The sequence below is a fragment of the Phyllopteryx taeniolatus genome, chromosome 10 (assembly GCF_024500385.1).
Source record: "Phyllopteryx taeniolatus isolate TA_2022b chromosome 10, UOR_Ptae_1.2, whole genome shotgun sequence".
Lineage (NCBI taxonomy): Eukaryota > Metazoa > Chordata > Actinopteri > Syngnathiformes > Syngnathidae > Phyllopteryx > Phyllopteryx taeniolatus.
In genome coordinates this window covers 8,276,483-8,300,434 of record NC_084511.1, presented here as the reverse complement: position 1 = coordinate 8,300,434, position 23,952 = coordinate 8,276,483, and the positions used below count along the sequence as shown (strand labels likewise).

At 41.0% G+C, this 23,952-nt stretch overlaps 1 protein-coding gene and 1 long non-coding RNA gene across 6 annotated transcripts in view; both read left to right on the top strand.

Moving 5' to 3' along the window:
- The first annotated feature begins 140 nt into the window (after positions 1 to 140).
- On the top strand, positions 141 to 13,494 carry LOC133485314 (uncharacterized). Of its 5 annotated transcripts, XR_009790662.1 has the most exons (4): positions 141 to 8,577; positions 8,660 to 8,778; positions 10,996 to 11,071; positions 12,621 to 13,494. It is a non-coding gene; the product is annotated as an uncharacterized LOC133485314 (long non-coding RNA). The 5 variants fall into 5 exon arrangements; XR_009790663.1 differs by lacking the exon at positions 10,996 to 11,071 and having other exon boundaries at positions 8,660 to 8,756; XR_009790661.1 differs by lacking the exon at positions 10,996 to 11,071.
- Positions 13,495 to 14,073: 579 nt separating this feature from the next.
- Positions 14,074 to 23,952, top strand: part of scyl1 (SCY1-like, kinase-like 1) — a 49,719-nt gene continuing 39,840 nt past the window's right edge. Inside the window, exons 1-5 of the mRNA XM_061788652.1 lie at positions 14,074 to 14,259; positions 17,811 to 17,951; positions 21,785 to 21,892; positions 22,011 to 22,237; positions 22,403 to 22,493. Coding sequence (XP_061644636.1) covers positions 14,152 to 14,259; positions 17,811 to 17,951; positions 21,785 to 21,892; positions 22,011 to 22,237; positions 22,403 to 22,493 — 675 coding nt within the window. The 5' untranslated portion in view covers positions 14,074 to 14,151. The remainder of the gene's footprint in view (positions 14,260 to 17,810; positions 17,952 to 21,784; positions 21,893 to 22,010; positions 22,238 to 22,402; positions 22,494 to 23,952) is intronic.

The following is a 23,952-nucleotide window of genomic DNA, read 5'->3' as shown; positions in this document are numbered from 1 at the left end:
GGCGGGCGCAGTTATTTTTTTCCCCCCTCTTAAGTCTCAATACTATTGATAAGCGTCTAAGGATAATGGCTGGCACAGTTTTTTATTTATTTTATTTTATAGAAATCTTCCGCTAACAATTTTAACTACAACGCTACTTGGGTAACTAGTCAATGCTCAATAGGTCAGCTGCCCGTCATCAAACGGTAGTAGTTTGTGCTACAAAGTTAGCAGCCATTTTAAAGGCTTCTACCAGCAATTGAGTCATTCAACCAAAGTTAAAAAAAAAAAAAAAAAGTTTGCAGACATTTTTACCACAGTAGCTCAATTTGTTACTGTAATTAGCCGTGTAACAATGTTTCAGTTTTAAGTAAAAGGCAGTTTTCTCCGAAAGAGCGTCTTCACTTGTTTTATGCCTCTTTGGCATACAAATTAAGTTGCTTACATCAAGCTAAGATGTTACCTGTTTTTTATTTTTTTATTTTTTAAAGCTACAGAAATTGTTCAGTTCCTTGTATCAAGCTGAGTTTCATATCAGGTTTTTTATTTTTTTTTATTTTATTTTTCTCCTACTTTAAACTGCCCTGAGGCAGTGGACTGAGTTATTGGGAGGAATGGACTTAGTAGTTTAGAGGAAGAATGGACTTAGTCTTAGAAGATCACGGATTCAGCGACATATGAGGCCGATGGTGAAGCGCGAGTGCGGTTGGACCAGAGGGCGAACCAGGCAGGACAGGACCCGATCGTGTGGTTGGACCGGAGGGTGTACCAGGCAGGACAGGATCAGAGGGGTCCAAAAGAGCAGCAGTGGTCACCAGATGGCGCCAGAGGCAGGGTAGCACCAGCAAAGGTCCAGTGTTGAAGCAGTACAGCAGATCCAGAGCAAGCCAGCCAAGAGGGTGGGACAGGGTGTCCTGAGTCTTCATGCTGAGTTAATCACAAAGGTGTTGGTTTGTATAATGGTAGAGGTATTTGTAACAGGCCCTTTTTATCAAATTTCACTCTAAAACCTTTTGTAGGACCCAATATCTCGCACAGATCTCTCTTCCCCTTTTTCAGGCTATCTCTGTAAAGTGTTTCATACCTTGATCACCAATCCTGTTTCGTGCTGACTTGCGTGGTGGTGTCCACTGGGACGAATGCCTTGGTAGTGCGGTGGCGAGAGCAACACCTTATCGGAATTCTCTACCCCCTCTGCGATCACAACTAGTTCCCCACCCTGCTGGAGAGAGGCTGGTCCCTTGTTCACTAGGCCTACTCGAGAAGTTTGTCTAAATTCTTTTTCTCGTACATGTGAATGGTGGGTGGGAAGGGGAGGGGCGTGTTAACCAGTTTCTTCCTAGACTTCACAGCTCAAGTTTCCCTTCAAGTTTCCCTTCACAATGGCTTGCTTGTATAAGAATCAGCCCAGTGTGCCAAACATCATTCAAGTGGACAAATTGCCTCACAGGATAGCAGCTCCTAAAGTAGTCTCCTGGTGTAGCCAGAGCACATTTGGAATGTGGTAAATGTTTCTTTACTAGAAGTCATTTGCAATTCTGTACAGGCATTCTTCTGTGGGTTGGGGCTGTGTCTTTGCTACTTTTGCAGATTGTTAACCAGTCCTTCAGTAAGCTACATCCAAGTCATCGTCTTCACGGCAATGCATAAGGTGGAAATCCTTCGTGTTCACAGTTGCGGTATTTAATAACTATCGAAAAAAATCTTACTACTTCCAGTTGTCCATAGAAAAAGTAGCATGTTGTAACACTTATTTTGCAATGCATTGTATTTTGGGTGGGGTCCTGTGGTGGAGGCTTTTTCCTTTGCATTTTTCAGTGTGCTGTGTCCTGTGCGCTTTCAAATTCCTGAGACCACCTGGAAGTCTCCTAACTCATTGTATGTACACGTTCCTTGCGCTTCGAGCATCACGTAAGCTCATTAAATGTATTCATTTTTAATGTTCATTGTCTGGTTTAAATCCTCCATTGCAATGCCTTTGCAATTAGTTACAATCCTTTGTATTGATAATACAAGTGAACTATTTGTAAAGGATTTTCTACCTGCATAATAAATGCATAGCTTGTTGTGATTGAATACAGTATTGGTATGTATTTGTTCTTTGGGGGGGCTTTTTTGGGGGAGCTCTTCTTGTGCTTTTCAGGTATTTAAGCTTGGAGCTTTTGTAGAGCACGGATGTGACCAGGGGTTGAATGCTCCCTTTCAAAGTGGAAATTGAAGGCAGATAAGTGGAATCCATCAAATATTGATACTGGAATGCAGCTAATTCCTAAAACCTACTTGATGGGTTCTGTATTTTGAATGGGCTAAGCTGCCCTCATCTCAAAAGCAAATTGCTATACATAACTTTATACATAGCATTGCTTTGTCTTTTTGTGCTGAGAGACTCATTTGATGGTGTAGTCATATCTGCAGTAAAGCATTCGGGTAAGGATAACAATAGTCAGTTCTATGATTTTATTTTTTTTCGTGGGGAATTTTATGGGTTGTAGGGGTTTTCTCTCTGATCCTACAGAGCGGTCTACAAAGGAGGATTGCGTGCTCTCCATGACATGAGAATCTCGCTGACCTATGAAATCAACCGTCACATTTGTCAGGTTTTGATTACTTGGCAATATAGGTCCTCAGCTACAAGCCCTTGCGCAACTGTGCTAGTGGCAGATGTCTGTCTTAAAATGGAAATATGCCCACAATCATGCAACTGTGTGAAGTTTCGTAGCTGAGGAAAGCTGTGCATTGTGCAGCTTGGATTAGGTTTAAAATGCAACGCAAATGTGTTGCACTAAGTGCGTTGGTTGTGGTTGTTTGTATCCCTGCACTTCTCTTTACAGAGCTCAGGTTGAGACTGATGCAGGAATGTCATCTAACCCAGAGAATAGTAAGATTCTGACTTGGTCAAAATGAACAATTTTAGGCCTTGGAACTGGCTTTATGTTAACCTCATCAATATCAATGCTTTACTCGTGAGTTCCTCTTTGGCCAGTGGGTGCCCTTGCTTTGCATCTTAAATTTAAGATGATTAGAAATAAGTTTTCTGTGCTGGGTGTGTTGTGTAGATCACTCTTTGTTTCAGATTGTTTTCATCTGTCCACTCCGACCTTACCCGCCTCTGAATGCAAAGCCGTCTGTGGAAGCTGTCGACGAATATGTGTAGCCCCTGAATGAAGTATCAACCCTGTGTTCGCTTGAGCTTAAAGCTGACGTCCTTCGCAGAAGCCCGGCTCTCTTTCTCCGTGTGTGTGTGTGTGCCTCTTTCCATTTGGTTTCTCAGGTCAAATTTCCAAATTCTCAATATGGTGTCGGGAATGGGCTAACCTGTGATGGAACAGAATCCAGTCACTTAGATCAACAGCAGCAAGTTTGTTTACCCCTAATGCATCACTTGGCGTGGGTTCGAAGTTAAGTAATTTCAGTTCCCTTAATCTTCATGCCATGGCTTTAAAGTAACTACTTTTGCTGCATGTACATCAGCTCTGCATAACCTGTTTGTACATTATGTGCGTAAAAATGTTTGTACATTATGTGCGTAAAAATGTTAAGTTGCAATGCCAAGCTGTTGGGGAGTTTGTGGGGTTGGGGCGCAACAATCTCTTTGTCTTTTCAGAGTTCTTTCAGCATAAATCACTCGACTCGCAACTTAAGCCTCAGCGCCAGGTCATTGGATGCCTTGATTCTGCCACCCTAGTTTAATTTCTTGGAAGAATTGTGCATCAGAGAGGAAGAGTAGCCTGGTGATTTAAGTTTCCACTGTCGGCGGTAAACAATCATTTCTTCTATTGGATGAGCATCGTTAAATGTTTTGGGGTTTATGGGAGGGAGGGGGTGGGAAGCCTCATTGTCCTGTTTTTTTCCCTCCCTTAGTACAGCATTGACAGTTCGTTTGACCCGAGCTTCCAGTCCAGTATCGTTTGTGAGGGGGGGAAAATGGATTTGCGGTCCAGCGTTGCGTTCCACCATAGATGCTGGTATCATGTTTAATGAAAGGGTACTGTGGAGTCAATCATCCACCCATACATTATAGTTGCGGGAAATGCTGGGGTGCGGGGGGCAACCAGTTGTCTTCTAGTTTCAGCCTCGTGTCCAGACTTAACCCCATGCAGTGACAAGATCACATAGCGGCCAGGTCTTCATGGGTTTTCTTTTCCTGGAGGAACAAGCTTCTAGCTTTGTTCCTCCAGGTTTTGCTTTTGCCCGCAGTACAGTAACAAAAAGCAAAAGACTCCGGTGGTGGCACTCCTGACTTTTGTCGGGATGGGGTTCAATTCCCTGCGGTGTCTTGCTTTAGCAGTGTGCTGTGGCTAAACTAAAATCTACTTGGTGTTGAAAAAGTTACTTTAGTCTCCACTAAATTGCCATAAATCCACCATATAACGGGGGTTGGTTACCTTACAAAACTGGGTCAAACCGAAGTAGCTGTCGGGGGGTCTTTTCTGGACCCTGGTAGGACAACCAAATAAATAAATAAAAAAAAGTGAATAGCCCAAAATACAGGACATTCATAGCCCATAACGGTCTCAACCAGGTGTGGGCAGCTTAAATGAGAGTGGGGGCCATGAGACTTTCCTTGGCTGGTTTCTCTTACTGCAGCTTTCTTCATTGTCACTAGGCTTTTCACCAGGGGTTTGTTTTTTTTTGGGGGGGGGGGGGGTTTCAGGCCGCATTGTACTTATGCTTTCCCTCAGAGGGCCTTTAGAACAGTGAAACCATTCATTCATTATAAATGATTAATCATCACCAAAACATTACTATTACACAACACATTGAGGCATAAGTTTTGAATTAAGACAAGGCTAATAGTTTATTCAAGTATTGTTTACTGTCAGAAGGGTTTGGTAAAAGAAAAATGCAATATCTCGACATGACAATTTGGGTACAGATTTTAGCAAAAATCACAGAAGTTGACAAACATGATTTGCTTTCGCGGTTCACATAAAATGATGCGTCGGGCCGCATCCGGGCCTTGAGTTTGACACCTATGCTTTACACGATCAGGATTTTGGGGGCGATCAAGTTTATAAAAAAAAAAAAAAAACGATCACCAGATGGAGCAATGTATGTGTCCATTTAAATGATGTGTTCATTTCCTGTGTATACTGTATTTTCACGACCATAAGGCGCACCGTATTAAAAGGTGCAGTCTCAGTTACGGTCTTTCTGTATTTAACACATGCATAAGACGCAGCGTATTCAGCGCAGGCATGGTAGAACATACGCTAGCTTAAAAGATAAGGTAGCATGCATGCTAGCGTATATTTTTAAAAAGGCGGCGGGAGCAAAACTGAATTCGGTTGTACTTGATTGAAGTATTTAACAATGTACTAACAATATTTTTTTTATCAATTCTCATCCACAAATCAAAGTCCTCATCTTCTGTATCCGAAATGAACAGCTGGGCAAGTTCTCCATCAAACATGCCGTGTTCCCTATCATTTTAATACTATATGCTATCAAGCAGGCAACAAAATGTTATGGAGCCTAGCAAGCTAGTGCTAGCACTAATGGTTCTAAGCAAACATGCAGGCATTGTCGAATCAAGCTCTCAAGTTTTTGTGAGAAGTAATTTAATTACAATAAAGTAATTCAATTATAGTAAGTTAGCACCCATTATTTCTGTCATGTAATGTTGGTTTGACTTGACTGATTAGAATACATGATCTGACTAGAACAGTGATTTCCAAGCTTTATGGAGCCATGGCACATTTTACAATCTCACGGCACACCAAAAAACAAAAATGTCACAAAAAGTGGATAAATTACTGTATGTACTTCCTGTCATCTAATAGATGACCATTTGTTCTGTCACTATGCCTCACTGGCATAGCTATTGTAAATAGATTTTTTTAGCAATTAAGTACACAATTATATACAATAAATGAACAAGTAATTTAAATACACATTGCTCCATCTTGTGATCTGATCGGTTATCGTTTTTTTGACCAGGTTGTTCAGCATTCTAGCGGGGGAGAAGAAGCCTGAGGAATGGAGGGACAGTGTGCTGGTGCCCATCTTTAAGAACAAGGGTGATGTGCAGAGCCGTGGGAACTATAGAGAATTAAGGCGGTTGATGAGCCACACATTGAAGTTATGGGAAAGAGTAGTGGAGGCTAGACTCAGGACAACTATCTGTAGGCAACAGTATGATTTCCTAGAAAGAGTAGCGCAAATGCCTTGGTGTTTATGGAGAAGTACAGAGGCCAGAAGGAGCTACATTGTGTCTTTGTAGATCTAGCGAAAGCCCATCTATCTGTCTGTGTTTCTATCTATCTAGCTCCTGTATATAGACATATAGCTGATATACACTATATTGCCAAATGTAATTGGCTCACCTGCCTTGATTCACATGAACTGCAGTGACATCTCATTCCTAATCCATAAGGGTTCAATATGACGGCCCATTGCAGCTATATAACAACTTAAACTCTTCTGGGAAGGCTCTCCACAAGTATTAGGAATGTGTTTATCGGACTTTTTGATAGACTTTACCTTTTTGATAGACTACACCGATTTTTATCAGCTGATCGGTATCGGACAATATTTAGCATTTTATGCTGATCGGCTTTAATGTCACCATTCGCCGATTGATCGGCTCCGCAAAAGACATTACGTCCGCGTCGCTGCGTGCACAGTATATTTGAATCCAAAGGCTAGTTTATTTTTTAGCCTTGTCGCGTGTCTTTCGACGTAGTACTGTAAATATCTGACGACCAATGAAGTTATTTAAAAAAAAAAAAAATAAAATAAAAAAAAAAAACCATGTCGGCGGTGTGGAACAGGCAACACGTAATGCCCCGGATCAGACTACAAGACAAATTTGCTCTTTCACGATTGCACTGTCAGACTAATGCAATAAAATCTTGTATTCCGATACCACAGCATCCCGTTTTTTATGATCATTGGGCTTTATCTTGTCAACTAAAATGCGACCAGATACACTCGTTAACGTGGCGACGACAAGAGTGGAGTGCGGCAACTTTGTATTAGAAAATGTTATGTAGCCTAGCAAACTAGTGCTAGCACGAACGGTTGGACGTAAACATGCCGCAGTTCTGTCGAATCATGCTGTAAAGTTTCTGTGTGGGGGAAGTCATTTAATTAAAAATGTATTTACAGTAAGTTAGCACCCATTATTTCTGTCACGTAATGTTGGTTCTACCTGACTGATTAGAATACACGATATGACTAGAGCAGTGATTTCCAACCTTACGGAGTCAAGGAACAAATTTTACAATTGAAAAATCTCACGGCACACCAACAAACAAAAATGTCACAAAAAGTGGATACATTAATTACTGTATTTGTTTCCTGCCATCTAATAGAAGACCATTCATTTGTTCTGTCACTGGCATAAATAGAGGAACAAAGATAGATTAGCCATCCAACCATTTTCTGAGCCGCTTCTCCTCACTAGGGTCGCGGGCGTGCTGGAGCCTATCCCAGCTATCATCGGGCAGGAGGCGGGGTGCACTCTGAACTGGTTGCCAGCCAATCGCAGGGCACATACAAACTAACAACCATTCGCACGCACAGTCACACCTACGGGCAATTTAGAGTCTTCAATTAATGCATGTTTTTGGGATGTGGGAGGAAACCGGAGTGCCCGGAGAAAACCCACGCAGGCACGGGGAGAACATGCAAACTCCACACAGGCGGGGCCGGGGATTGAACCCGGGTCCTCAGAACTGTGAGGCAGACGCTCTAACCAGTTGGGCCACCGTGCCCAGGTCATTTGAAGAGACATTCCTCCATCTTGTTATCGTTTTTGTAAACTCACTGATCGGTGATCGGCCCCAATAATCCTGATCGTGTAAAGCCTACTTTTTGACCATTGCCTCAGAAGCACATTTGTGAGGTCACACACTCTGATGTTGGATGAAAAGGCCTGGCTCTAATTCATCCCAAAGGTTTTCTATCAGGTTGAGGTCAGGACTCTGTGCAGGCCAGTCAAATTCATCCACATGATACACTGTCATCCATGTCTTTATAGACCTTTCTTTGTGCACTGGTGCACAGTCAATGTTGAAAGAGGAAGGTGCTAGCTCCAAACTGTTCCCACAAAGTTGGGAGCATGGAATTGTCCAAAATCTATTGGTTCCTTTCACTGGAACTAAGGGGCCACGCCCAGTTCCTGAGACACAACCCCACACCATAATCCCCCCTCCACCAAACTTTACACTTGGCACAATGCAGTCAGACAAGTCCATCGGATTGTCAGATGGAGAAGCGCGATTCTTCACTCCAGAGAATGCGTCTACTGCTCTAGAGTCCAGTGGCAGCGTGCATTTCACCACTGCATCCGACGCTTTGCATTGCAATTGGTGGGATGTATGGCTTGGATGCAGCTGCTCAGCCATGGAAACTCATTCCATCAAGCTCTGTGCGCACTGTTCTTCAATTAATCTGAAGGCCACATAAAGTTTGGAGGTCTGTAGCGATTGACTGCAGAAAGCTGGCGACCTCTTCACACTTTGCGACTTTCCACTGCCCTGTGCTTCACGGAGACATGGCTTTGTGAACGCGTCCCCGGTGGCTCCGTAATCCTTCCGGGTTTCCAACTACACCTGGCAGACCGCGTCACGGAGTTATCGGGGAAAACAAAAGGTGGCGGGATATGCTTTGATATCAACGAAAAATGGTGTACCAGATTGAAGTCACAAACTGATGGCTGAACATTCTCCTTCAGGATTTTCTGTTAAAGAGCAGAATTCATGGTTCCATCAATCAAAGCAAGTTGTCCAGGTCCTGAAGAAGCAAGCAGCCCAAGACCATCACACCACCTGGTACCACCATGTTTGACTGTTGGTATGATGATGTTCTTCTGAAATGCTGTGCTACCTTTATGCCAGATGTAATGAGACCAGAGGCAGGTAGGGATGCGTTACATTTACTCAGTTACATTTACTCAAGTAAAGGTTAAGATAAATTGTACAGAGTAGTTTTAATCCAGCATACTTTTTACTTTTACTCAAGTTTGAAGAAAGGAGTAGAAGAAACGGTACTTTTTCTCCATTACAATGATCTACATGCCGGTCGCTACTTTTATTTATCATCCATCTGTTCATTTTCCATACCACTTATACTCACTCGTGTCGGCATGTTGGAGTCTATTGCTTATCTTATTTTTCGTGTGCAATCTGTTTAGACTACGACTTCCGCTTTTGGCGCTGTTTGCGCCAATACAACGTAACCACTAGTGACGTTTAACTCTAGTTCACCAATCAACCGCCCAAGTAATCCATACATACAAAGAAAGTAGAACAAATAAGATCAGAAATCAAGTTGTGAAATGACACAGGGAAAAAGTATTGAACACATGAAGAAAGGGAGGTGCAAAAAGGCATGGGAAGCCAAGACAACACCTAAAGTCTATCAATAATCAGACAGCAATCCAGCCCCTTGTCAGTGCAAATGAATATCAGCTGGTTCAGTCCTAATTGATGGCCTACAAAAAGGTCTCTTTGCCAAGTTGTGAGTCGAGACACATTTCTTGATGGGTAAGAGCAGAGCTGTCTCAAGACCTTCGCAAACTAATTGTTGCAAAACATAACGATGACATTGGTTACAGGCACATATCTAAGCTTCTGAACATTCCAGTGAGCATGGTTGGGGCCATAACACGCAAGTGGAAAGCAAATCATACCACCATAAATTTGCCTCGATCAGGTGCTCCTCACAAGACTTCTGACAGAGGAGTGAAAAGAATAATCCGAAGAGTTGTCCAAGATCCAAGGACTACCTGTGGAGAGCTTCAAAAAGACCTGGAATGAGCAGGTACTGTTGTCACAAGGAAAAAAGTGAGTAATGTACTCCACCACCATGGCCTGCATCCATGCTCACCACGCAAGACCCCCATTGCTGGGGAAAAAAAAAAAAAAAAAAAGCATGTAAAAGCTTTAAAGTTGAACAACATTTGGACAAGTCAGTTAAATACTGGGAGAATATAGTGTGGTCGGATGAGAGCAAAATTGAACTGTTTGGATGCCATAATGTACATGTTTGGAAGAGTAATGGCATTACACCTCACCCTAAAAACACCATAACAACAGTGAAGTTCAGAGGTGGGAACGTGAGGGTGTGGGGCTGCTTTTCAGCAAATGATATTGGTAAACTTCACGTTATTGAAGGAAGGATGAATGTGCAAATGTACCGAGACATTCTTGACACAAATCTGCAAGGGTGATGAAAATTATACGAAGGTGGACATTTCAGCAGGATAATGATCCAAAACATACTGCCAAGGAAACTCCCAATTAGTTTCAAAGAAAAAAAATAAAGCTGCTAGAAAGGCCCAGCCAATTACCTGATTTAAATCTAATTGAAAATCTATGGAAATAACTGAAACTCAAGGCCAATAAAATAAGCCCACGGAACCTTCATGATTTGAGGACTGCTTGTGTGGAGGAATGGGCCAAAATCACACCAGGGCAATGCATGCGACTAGTTTCTCCATACAGGAGGTGTCTTGAAGCTGTCATTGCAAACAAAGGCTTTTGTATAAACTATTAAATAAATGCCATTTGGTGTGTTCAATACTTTTCCCTGTCTCATTTCACATTGTTACACACGCTCCTTCAGGAGATGGAGAAGATGCTCCTGAATGTCCTGCTCTTTTCCATCTGCACTTTTACATTTCCTTTCCTGTATGAAATGGAAACAACACTTTGTGGTACAAAGCAGTTTGTAAAGTTTATATTTATTAATATCAATAATGAATTTTATTTTGGGTGCCTTTCATGTCACCTTAGGGTTAAAAGAACAATTTAAAATTAATACAAAATTAACAATAAAATACAGCAGCACAGTACACAAGAATCAATACAAGACGAAAGTAGTTAAAACCAAACCACTTATGATGAATATGCCTGTTAAAATATTGAAATCAGAGCCCAGACTCAAAAATAAAAAGTATGGAATATAGTACTAGTCATGGTGAAAAGCATCCCATAATTGCATATACAGGTGGTATACTTGTTCGAAAATACATTTCTATTAAAGTTTTATGTACATCCCCCCCCCCAGTCTTTTGAGCAGGGGCAGTGGCAACAGATGTAGCCTCCTGTTCTCCTTGACACTCCTGTTCGTCCTCATATGTCAGGTCAGGTTAATCTGTAAATAGAAGTAAAGCGTGCATGTGTGAGAGAAAATAGAAATAAGAGTATGTGAGGGCCAGTGTGAGTGACCAACCTCTTATTTCAGGTGATGGCCCTGCTTCCTCGGGACTGCTTTTATATTTATGCACTGCATTGATATTCGCATTCAAATGAGTTAACAAATGTTACGGTCTGCCAAAAGCATATGACTAGCCGTGATGTCCAGAAGCTTAGCTGCACTGTGTCTGTTTAGGGACTAGACATGACCTCATATGTTTTGTGTCGGAGGCTTACTGATAATTGCCCCATCATATTAACAGAGGTCAAGGGAAAATTTGATGAACGCTTTCATGAGCCATGTAAAATGACGTGACAGGCCTTGAGTTTGACATCCGTGCTTTATTTGATTCATCTTGTGGGTGTCTATCCGCAAGGATACATCCCATATAATTTCTTTTTCAGAAATTAGTGGCACTGCTTTCATAACAGTATTGGTTGCAATGGCTATTGGGTCATCAAGTGTGACAACTTTTGGGGGGAGTATTTCATTTTTGAGGTTTTTAATTTTAACATTAGATGAGATAGAGGTATTGATAGATATTTTTTTACATTCAAATTTGACTCGATGAAACAGCAAATTTTAGTAGCTAGCTGTTCATAAAAAAATTACCTTAGTGCAGTAATTTCCAACTTTTATGGAGCCAAGGCACATATTTTACAATTGAAAAATCTCACGGCACACCAACAAATAAAAATGTCACAAAAAGTATGTACTTCGTGCCATCTAATAGAAGAGCATTTATTTGTTCTGTCACTCAGAATCAGAATCATCTTTATTTGCCAAGTATGTCCAAAAAACAAGGAATTTGTCTCCAGTAGTTGGAGCCGCTCTAGTACGACAACAGATAGTCAGTTTACAGAACACTTTGGAGACAGAAAGACATTGACAAAAAAAACAGTCACTGAGCAGTAAAGGATTGATAGTTATCTGGTAATGCCTCAAAACCACAGGGATCACCGGTGAAACCGCGGCGCATGTGTATTTCAAACTCCTCGCTACTTCATGCAATTTTAATAATTCAAACTGCCCCTGAAAGCTGTGAAACTAATAAATATATCTATTATTATGGTGCTAAAAGGGATAAATAGATGAACAAAGAAAAATTATTTCTGTAAATAAATTTATTTTTGAGCAATTAAGTAAAATTTTATAAATTCCCACAGCACACCTGAAAAGCGCTCACAGCAAACTAATGTGCCACGGCACACTGATTGGGAATCACTGCCTTAGTGTATATTGCAAAAAAAAAAATTTTTCATAGTTTACTTTCATTTGGCCCTGCACTTTTTTGGCCTAAGAGGATGGAAATTTAAGAGTAGAACATGAGGTTAAGCTGCTTAAATTTAAACCCCCCCCCCCCCCCCCCCCCCCCCCTACTGAGATTGATAGTAGTTTCAGTTTCGCTCATGTACGCACTGCTGCAATTGATTGAATATTATTAGCCTTTTGTGTTAACTGTGAAATTAATACGGTATGGATATTTTTTCACTTAGCTTCTTCTCCAAGAGCAGAGGAGATCACAAAGTGCTTGGCAGAAACGATCGTGGAAGTCCTGCAACCTCTTTCCATGGCATCGGACAAGTTGGACTGATGCCCTAATTGAAATGCACAGGTACTCAGAGGAAAGGCCAGTTCCTCTGGATCAGGATCCACTACTTCAGTGAAAAAAACAATCAACGCACATTCCCCTCTCTGAGTAAATTTGCCCAAAAAAAGTACCTGGCAATGGATGCAACATCAGTGCCAGCCGAGATGATGTTTTTCAAAAGCTGTGCAGTTAGTAAGTCGCATGCAAAGTGCGTTAAAAACAAAAAATGTCAACATGATACTGTTGAACAGAAACCTGTAACCTTTTTTAGCTAAAGGCTTTGTGGATTGTTTAGTTGTTTACACTGTATTGTATTATTATTATTTTATTTTTTTTACCAGTTTTTGTTTTTGTTTTGATTTGTTCAAAAACAGAAAATAATGCACTGAAGGGTAGAAATGTTTTATTTTTGTATTGGATTCCCTGAACACACATTGGACTTGAAAAATAATTGGTTTTAAATGTTTTATAAGTTTTATTTATAATATTTGTTGTGGAGTTAAAACAAAATCCAGAAAAGAAGTGCAATGTAGGAGAATTAAATTTTTGAACAGCAGCTTCTGAAAAAGTACCTGGAAAAAAATAATTTGGTTTCCGGTGATCAGTTGTGTGTGATCACTGTGCAGTGTTTTTATTCCCTCACCCCTCCAAAAAAAAAATAATCCAGACATGACAATGTATGGGGAACAATTGTTTTGTTACTGTTCGATTGCTTCTGAAAGAAAATATTTGGATGATAAAATATTTTCTATTTAACAATAAACTTTGTCCTAATCCTGTCTAGTTTTCATTATTTTTATTTCTTTAATAAAAAAAGAAAAATACACAAATGTCATGAAAAATAATTTGAGATTTAGCAATTCAATGATGCATATACCTTAATATTTTAAAATGATCAGTATCGGCGATACTCGCCCTGCATTTACTTGGTATTGGATGGATACCAAAATATGCAGTTTTACACACCATATTGACAAGGTGGAATGCAATATTGGGGATAAATGCAAATTATTGAAACTATAATAATGAAAACCAGTGTTTTCCACCATTGATATTTATATTTAGAGAGCAAACCAATTATGAAGGTGCATTTTTATTTCAATTTAATTAGAAATATGTCTTTTTGAAACTTAGTCTGCCTTGGCGACATCTTTAAAAGGGACATCTGGGCCTAGCCCTCCTCCCCCCTCCCCCCAAACAATCGAATTAATTACGACTTAAATATACATTTTAAATGCCTTTTTTTGTTCATTTTAGAAGGAAAAGCACAATCAATGATAAAATGTCAGAATAATCATAATGTGGATTTTATGTAACGGAACAAATATTCCATGCCGTGTTTCCCCGGAAGCATTTACCCCCCGTTCCGTTTCCAAGCTAGCTCTAGTTCTGTAATGAGTATGTTTGTTTGATGAGGAGTGAGGTGGAAAGAGGAGATGTGGTCCTTTTTCGCCAGGGATCCAGTCAAAGACTTCGCTTATGAAATTATTCCAGACAGCCAAGAAAAGTCTGGAATATGGTCGCTCCACCGGGGGAAGCGAAAGGTAAAAAGACACAACCTATCGATCCTTAACTAGTTTAGGCCTGTTGACATAAAATCGGCCTAAAATCACTGCATTTGTTCGATATATGATGTTCGTAAACGATGCATAGGCTCGCTATTTCGGATAATTGTTTATAAATTCCACTTTGAACGACATCCATCTTGACTTTAACCAGCTCTGATAGAAACTACAGCGTACTCCGGTACACATCTTTGTCGCCACGTCATCCAGTGTTAGCCGCAACAAAAAACACGACTCATACATCAAACTTGCTACCATTTTCAATTAAGGTTTGTTTGTTGTAAGTGTATCGCTCCTTACAACCCCAACTGTCCCGTTTCTAATCGCCAAGCTTGGCAGCGTGTGCTGTCAGTGTCCGCCTCAATGTCCTGTTGTCTTCGTCGCCTATCACGTGACATCATAAAGATAATCAACAACTACACAACAAGTTAAACGAATTTCAGCCTTGGGAGTGTGAAATTTTAGGATGAAGCTGAAATTCACTAAAGCATGTCTTTTTACAGGTGAACTTAAATCGACCTTCTCTTAATTTCTGAATGCACATGTCCAACTGTTTAATGTTGAAGTACTTTTTGCACAACTTGGCTGTTCTCAAACAAGCAGCAGAATGGGACAATTCCCAACAGATGTTTGATCCATGAATCGAACAATATATTACCTGGTTTAGTTAAAATTGGAATTATAACAGTCCTCTTCAAGGTGCGAGACTGCGACCAAAGTGGTCGCATATGCGACCTTTTTTGAGCTTGTGTGTTTAAAAATGGTATCTTGTCGCATTTGCACGAGTGCATGTATCAATGGTTGAAAGTCGCCTTTTTTTTTCAATTGCAATCTCCTCGAGAGCGAGCGAGTGCTGTGACTTTGTCTCAATCATTGTTATGAGTTCCATTTGAGTGAAAAGGGAACCGCTGGAATATGATTGGCTGCATACTGCAACATAATTGACTATTTCTTCCAGATAGGGCAGGCTATCATCAACAGCACTGACAGGCTGGTACGCGGTTGTACTATATTAATATATTGTACTATATTAATGCTGCCCTGGCCGCTCCTTATTCATTTAAATGACAATTGTGACCTGTCAACGCATCTGGACTGCTGGTGAGCAAGTCTGCTCGCCCACACCTCCCTTGTAATGTCCGGCAAGCCGGAGGTGTGTTTCCTGAGCAGGGAACCCCTTGACTGCCAGGCATTTTGGACAATTTCACTCATTTTTCAAGCCCCACTGAATATTGTGTACTATGACTATGTAAACACCAAAACCATCAAAAGAAAGATCGGACTCTCTTCTTTTGTCAGAAAAAAAGTTTATCTCTAGTTTATACCATTCTTTAGTAATCAGCAGTCAAATATAGGCTGAGGGAAAAAAACTGAGAAAGCAGCCTTTTTGTGAAAGCAGACAGATCAAGCAGAACAATGACTGACGCCAATATTTTTGTTCTTTTGTGAAAATCTCAAACATCTGAACCTAAAACAACACTGAGAAAGTACTTTTGACAGAAAAATAATTTACAACTGTAGAGAATTTTACATTAGACAAAAAGGCATGCATTGGGCTCCCACACTGGTACCTTTTTCCTCCAAATTCTCCTCTTCTACCGTTTGCTCAATAGTCCGGGTTTTTATTACCTTGCGCATAAAATCTAGCAAAGTTAGTGAGAACGCGCTCATTCTGTCGTCTACGAGCGGTTGGTTGTGTTAGGTACTTCCAGGACAAAGCCCGTCTGAACACGCTATATACAGTATGAGCCTCTATATGTCGGGGAACAAATGCCATATTGGCAACCTTTTCAGTGCTGCTGCCATTCCTGTTTACATGGGCAAGGTGCGTTCAGTGATGCTCCGTAAATGGGAGCGGCTATTCTTTGTTTAGAAAATCATAATTCGTATCAGAATTTTTTAGGTAAAATCCTGTTTGTTCACACTTTCGTAATATGGAATTTATTTTGTTTTGTAATGTAAGACTAGATTAGTTGAAATATTTTGTTAATATAGTCAGCAAGATCTGCAAGGATTGCAGTTATCAATGTCCTTCACCATCGTTGCTGTCATACTGTTTTGCGTGTTTTTGTTTGCACATTAAGGATAAAGGTCCTGTTTTTGTTTTAATTACTCATTTAAACAAAGTCTAACAAAGTTTTTCCTCATGTTTTTGAGATTATAGCGTGTAAACTGCAGCTGGCTACTAGTGGACTGAATGGGTGGCAACAATGGGGAAATGAAATGCCAGCATTTTGAGGGTAATAGCCCATCAGCAACATACATTATTGAAAAACAAACAAACTATGAAGTAGTTCATTTTTGAACAGTGAACTTAGTTCGAAATTTTGAATTATGAACTATGAACTGAACTATTTAATTTTTGAAACTGTGAACTGAACGTTGAACTAATTCTTGTAGAACCATTTAGCAATTATATCGTGACTTACAGGTGCTTTTGCTCAGTGTAGTCACTGTGTAACATATGGTCAGTATAGTATACTACCATCTGATGATCTGTAAGTGGCAAAACCTTGAGTCAAGTAGGTGAAAAACATGGCAAATGTGGCCAGAGAGGAACAAGAGTAAAATTGGGTCATGTCCCCAAACAGAGAAGGGTTTTGGTGAAGTCACATGAAGGAAATATTTGTTCTCTTGAGTTTTCTTCATTTTAGTTTGAACATATTGAACACTCCCAAAATGTAGTACAAACAATATTTGTCTTATTCCTAGTCAGCTGGTCAAAGCTCATAAATGCCATGAACCAAATGTATTAATGTCACAAAATGCTAGAATGCTAGCTGCTTACGTGAAGATACACAAAGGCTACAATGTGAATTTAAGAAATAATAACAGTTTATTATATAAAAAAGGAAGCCAATTAGGCGTACATTAAGTGAAAGGTCTTATTTTCTGTTTTGTATGAATTGTTCTTTGACCAAGAAAATATATAGTTTATCTAGATACTCAATTGTTCGATAGACTTTTCAGTAGAATACTCGAGTACTAAAATATTTGTTAGCTGCAGCCCTACATTCAATTCCCCCGTTACATTTTTATCATGTAATAAAACCCTTGCATTGGGTCCCTGTGTGATTAACCTGCAAAAAAACTGCTCCTAAAAATTAGAAAGGTGCTCCTCAAATGGAGAAATGATTAGCACAACTGCTCCTCAAATGGAATGCTTAATGGCTAAGCTAGTGTCACTGAGTATCGTCAGAAAGTTGTAACAGAGATGCAGAGAGACTGGAAGAGTCACAGAAAGGCATTGAAGTGGACAGCCTTAGAAATCTATTGGTTGATTAATGGATCAAACACCTGTTGTGAATTTTGCTGTTCAGCTCCTTGTTTGAGAACAGTGAGTTGTTCAAAAAGTACTGAAACACTGAACAGCTGGACGTGCATTAAAAAGTTCAGAGGTCAAATTACTCTAACGTCACCTTGTCGAGGTTATAGTGCATTTTAGGTTCATCCTAAATTTCATCCAAAAGCCAAATATCGCTCACTTTGTTTGAGTAGTGTATGAGTACTTAATTTAACACCATCCTCAGTCCAACGCAGAGCCGGTGTCGGTGTTCGTGCATGAGGTGGCTCAGGGATTGGAGCAGCAGACTCAGCTGGCAAAGGCAGCCTTCAAGCGGATGAAGACCCTTCGCCACCCCAACATCCTGGCCTACGTTGATGGCTTGGAGGTGCGTGTAAACAGTTTTTTTGTGAGGGTCGATTTGGAAGCCCTCCATCTTCGGCAGATGCGGTAGCAATCGGGTGAAATGATGCAAAAATACCATGTAATCCACCATGGGGCTGTGTCATCTCTTTTAAATACTCCAGTGGTACCTTGACTTACGAATTAAATTTGTTTTCATAATCAAGCTTCAGGACTGTGAAAAGTCTGTGGAGCGGCGGAATTCCGCGGGTTTTCCGTGTATAGAAATTATTTATGTAAATCGTGCAAATGTGCAAAAAGAATTCTGGGGGGGTTAGCATAGTACTCTGACATTGACGGTCTGTAATCGTGACCCTCATATTTACAAGATTGAAGATGGTAGGCAAGGTACAAATCTTCCGCCATTTGTATTTTATCAGTGCGATCTTTATGCACAATTCATTGTATGCTATCAAGTTTTTACATTATGTCGGTGTTACGGAGGGACATAGTACAGAAGGGGGACGGCGATACCGACATTGTAAAGAAGCTTGATAAAGATAACGGGATCAAGAATCCGTGGAATTGGCGCTGGCTGGAATTAAAAGTCGGAAATGAATGCCTTCACGAAAATATTAGAAAGATTACAGAACCTTGGAAGGCATACTGCATCTTGTGTCATCAGGATGTGAAGTATGGATCTGGAGGGAGAACGGGCTTGGTGGATCACGTTAACGGAAAGAAGCACGCACAGTTGGTTAAAACGAAGCAGTAAAATTATAGATTTGAAGGTATTTGGCGGTCACATTTCACACACATTTTACTTACTAATGTAGTTAACGTTAGTTGTTTAACTTATATTTTTCATTTATGTAATGCATGTATGGCGGCACAGTGGACGACTGGTTAGCACATCTGCCTCACAGTTCTGAGGACCGGGGTTCAAATCCCGACCTCGCCTGTGTGGAGTTTGCATGTTCTCCCCATGCCTGCGTGGGTTTACTCCGGGTACTCCGGTTTCCTCCCACATCCCAAAAACAAAATGTGGCAAGAGAAGATGCACCAGCAAAAGAGATGACAGTGGGCTTCAGAGGATTATCAAACAGAGAAGATTCAAGAATCTAGCAGAGGTCCAGAAAGAGTGGAATGAGGTGGGAATCACAGTTTAAAAAACACCACATTCAGACACATCCGGAAGGTGGGCGACAACTGTCGGGTTTCTTGGGTCAAGCCACTTCTGAGCCTGAGCCAACATAGGAAGGGTCTCAACTGGGCCAAGGAGAAGAAGGACTGGACTGTTGGCCAGTGGTCCAAGGTCCTCTTTTCCGATGAAAGTAAAGTGTGCCTTTCAATTGGGAATAAAGGTCCAGGGGTTTGGAGGAAGACTGATGAAGAACAGAGCCCAAGCTGCTTGAGGTCCAGTGTGAAATATCCAGTCAGTCATGATTTGGGGTGCAATGTCCAGTGCAGGTGTTGGTAAACTCTTTCTTAAATCCAAAGTCGCTGCAGTAGTCTACCAGAATGTTTTAGAGGACTTCATAATTCCTTCTGCTGAGGATTTGTATGGAGATTTGTGTGTGCGCGCGCGCTGCGCAGTCAATCAGAGAGAGCTGCTCGTGTACTCGAAGCCAAGTTTTCCGACGGTTGTACCTGTACAATTACAGAAAGTTGAGCAGTATAAATTGAATTAGTTCCTAAGCCTAATGCCACCGCGACGATGTGGGAACATTTTGGATTCAAGCAAGATGAACGCGGCCATCCCGCTAACCGAACTGGTATGTCGAATTTGTATGAAGTTGCAACAAAAAAAACACAACATAAACCTCAAAGGGCCTAAATCACATTAATTCCAGCCATTTTCTTCAACTGGGAACAAAACACACGGTGGGACATTTCCCGTTTCCCATCAGCTTGCAATTAAGGAAGATTTTGCCCAACAATGCAAATATAAACGTGACAGTGTATATGGCACACGCTCACATATAGAGTATAACGTTACTCACTTTGAGATGGAGCCATTCAACATGTTGAGAAAGCAGTGTTTCAAGAAATGTTGCAGACTTTCAATAGGCAATACAAATCTTGAGGGAAAATGGATTGCTTTGATCTATTTGTTGTGCTGTTATTAATGTCGTTACTTTGCATTTTTTCTTAACCAACTGGAAACTTGATTGGCAGTATATTGCCTGTTTAGGTATTCATGACTCCATCCATCCATCCATTTTCTGAGCCGCTTCTCCTCACTAGGGTCGCGGGCGTGCTGGAGCCTATCCCAGCTGTCATCGGGCAGGAGGCGGGGTACACCCTGAACTGGTTGCCAGCCAATCGCAGGGCACATAGGAACAAACAACCATTCGCACTCACAGTCATGCCTACGGGCAATTTAGAGTCTCCAATTCATGCATGTTTTTGGGATGTGGGAGGAAACCGGAGTACCCGGAGAAAACCCACGCAGGCACGGGGAGAACATGCAAACTCCACACAGGAGGGGCCGGGGATTGAACCCGGGTCCTCAGAACTGTGAGGCTGACGCTCTAACCAGTCGGCCACCGTGCCGTATTCATGACTCTCTATACCAAATGTTTAATGACTCTATACCTCTGTGCCAAATGTTTAATATTGAAATGCAATTTTAGTGAAAAAAGCCCGTCTGTTGTTATATTTTTTAGTTATGTATGATTTATTCTACATTTCAATACCATGTTTAATATTATTGACAATTAAGTTAATTGGTTTTAAAAAGGATGTACTTGAATTATTATGCTGTAATACCATTATCAGCGGCATTAAAAACGACATCATCGATACTATTGTTTATTGTGAGTTTCTGTGAAAATATAACGTCTTTAAAAAACAATTTTACACCTCATTGAGCATTCTGCGCTATGCTCTTGCAGTCATCTTTACAGGGTGGTCATTCCTTGGAAGAGAAGCAACACTACTGAACTTTCTCCATTTATATAGAATTTGTCTAACTGTGGACTGATGAGTTCTGAGGACCCGGGTTCAATCCCCGGCCCCGCCTGTGTGGAGTTTGCATGTTCTCCCCGTGCCTGCGTGGGTTTTCTCCGGGCGCTCCGGTTTCCTCCCACATCCCCAAAACATGCATGAATTGGAGACTTTAAATTGCCCGTAGGCATGACTGTGAGTGCGAATGGTTGTTTGTTCCTATGTTCCCTGCGATTGGCTGGCAACCAGTTCAGGGTGTACCCCGCCTCCTGCCCGATGACCCTGGGATAGGCTCCAGCACGCCCGCGACCCTAGTGAGGAGAAGCGGCTCAGAAAATGGATGGATGGATGGATGGATGTGGACTGATAAGCATCAAGAATCTTAGAGACACTTTTGTAACCTTTTCCAGATTTATACAAGTCAACAATTCTCAATTGTAGCTCTTCTGAGAGTTCTGTTGAGCGTGGCATGGTACACATCAGGCAATGCCTCTTGACAGGATACAAATCTAACCTGGTGTGTGTTTTCGAGTGGCCAGAGGAGTATTAAGCCACATCTCCAATCTTGTCTCTTTGAATGGATTCCAAGTTGACTGATTAGATCGTTGAGAATCCAGAGCCTAGAGGTTCACTTACCTTTTCCTCCCTGTCCTGTGAATGTTTGCATTTTCAATCCAAATATGAAAACGTAATTGTGGTGGTATTAGTTTAAACATTTTATGACCAATTTATGCAGAAATTTAGGAAATTCCAATGGGTTCTCTGCTTTTTCCTCACACATTTGTTGTGAGACTGTACACTCAAAGAGCCGTACGACTTTTAAAATTAATTTGATCTGGTTGGAAATATCGTGTTTTTTTTAAATGTGGTTTTTATTTGGGTGTTTTCATTGTGATTTGTGTCAGTTGTCACCTGGCAATCTCGTTCCAGACGGAGAAGAGCCTGTACCTGGTAACTGAACATGTGACTCCCTTGGCCATTCACTTGAAGGGCGGTCCTAGTGAACTGGAGGTTTCCTGGGGTTTGCATCAGATAGTGGTGAGACACATCTTTTTTAATGTTATATGATAGTGTCTATTCACCCTTGTTGTTGTTTTTTTTAACCACTCTTCCTCAAGCACACTCTAACTTGGACTTGATTTTTTTTTTCTTCCAGAAAGCTCTGAGTTTCTTAGTAAATGATTGCCACCTGCTCCATAACAACTTGGGTGTGTGGGCCATCTTTGTTGATCGAGCTGGAGAGTGGAAGCTGGGGTCCCTCGACCATGTTGCCCCGGAACAGGGTGACCCAAGCGGGGCCTTGCTTCCTGATCCGAAGGCAGTTTACCCAGGCATGGAGAAGTACGACCCACCAGAGATGCCCAATTGCAGTGGAGAGAAATGGTGAGAAACTCTAGGAACGAACATGTTTGCAGTTCCTGTCAGAGATACCATCTCGACTACAACAGGCAGTGAATTTAAGAAACAGTTGAAATACTGCAAATATTTCCACTTTTCTAAAGAGATTTTTATGTATTTATTTATTTTATTATTATTTTTTTTTTACAGGGCTGGGGAGGTGTGGCGGTTAGGCTGTCTGATCTGGGAAGTGTTTAACGGGCCACTTGCCCGAACAGCCTCACTTCGTTCACTAGGGAAGGTTAGTCACTCGAACACTGTTCTTCTTTCATTTTTCATTATTAATAATAATAATGTTTATTTATAGAGCGGCGGCACGGTGGCCCAACTGGTTAGAGCGTCTGCCTCACAGTTTTGAGGTCCGGGGTTCAGTCCCTGGCCCCGCCTGTGTGGAGTTTGCATGTTCTCCCTGTGCCTGCGTGGGTTTTCTCCGGGCACTCCGGTTTCCTCCCACATCCCAAAAACATGCATGGTAGGTTGATTGACAACTCTAAATTGCCCACAGGTGTGAATGTGAATGCGAATGGTTGTTTGTTTATATGTGCCCTGCGATTGGCTGGCAACCAGTGCAGGGTGTACCCCGCCTCCTGCCCAATGATAGCTGGGATAGGCTCCAGCACGCCTGCGACCCTAGTGAGGAGAAGCGGCTCAGAAAATGGATGGATGGATGGATGGATGGATGGATATTTATAGAGCACTTTCAGTCAAAGTGCTGTACAGATAAGTAAAAAGCAAGTACAGGTAGAATATCAACTAAAAAACATTTCATAAGACAAAATATAGTGATCTGTGAAGTGATATTTAATGATGCGTCAATCAGTCCATGTCCAAAATCAATAAAATTTTATTTATACAGCACTTTTTATACATTGAAAATGCAACACAAATTGCTTTAGAGAGATAAAAACAGTTCACAAAGAGGTGAACCTCGCCCCATCTTTGCTTGTGAATGACTGAGCAATTCAGGGAAGCTCCTTTTATACCCAATCATGGCACCCACCTGTTCCCAATTAGCCTGTTCACCTGTGGGATGTTCCAAACAGGTGTTTGATGAGCATTCCTCAACGTTCTCAGTCTCTTTTGCCACCTGTCCCAGCTTTTTTGAAACGTGTTGCAGCCATAAAATTCTAAGTTAATGATTATTTGCTAAATACAATTAAGTTTATTAGTTTGAACATTAAATATCTTGTCTTTGTAGTGTATTCAATTAAATAGAGGTAGAACATGATTTGCAAATCATTGTATTCTGTTTTTACTTATGTTTAACACAATGTCCCAACTTCATTGGTATTGGGGTTGTATATAGACAGGTTTGTGGCTTTCCTAATCAAGTCCAGTCAATATAATCAAACACAGCTGGACTCCAATGAAGGTGTAGAACCATCTCAGGGATGATCAGAAGAAATGGACAGCATATATATGAGTGTCACAGCAAAGGGTCTGAATTCTTGGCTGTGTGATATTTCAGTTTTTTTTTAATAAATCTCCAAAAATTCCAACAATTCCGTATTTTTCTGTCAATACGTCTGTCTGGGTGCTTTGTGTACATTAATGAGGGAAAAAATGAACTTAAATGATTTTAACAAATAGCTGCAATGCAACAAAGAGTAAAAAATTTAAGGGGGTCAGAATACTTTCCGTACCCACTGTAAGTGGGCCACATACATGCATCATTGCTTTATTTACAGTTAAAATGGTAA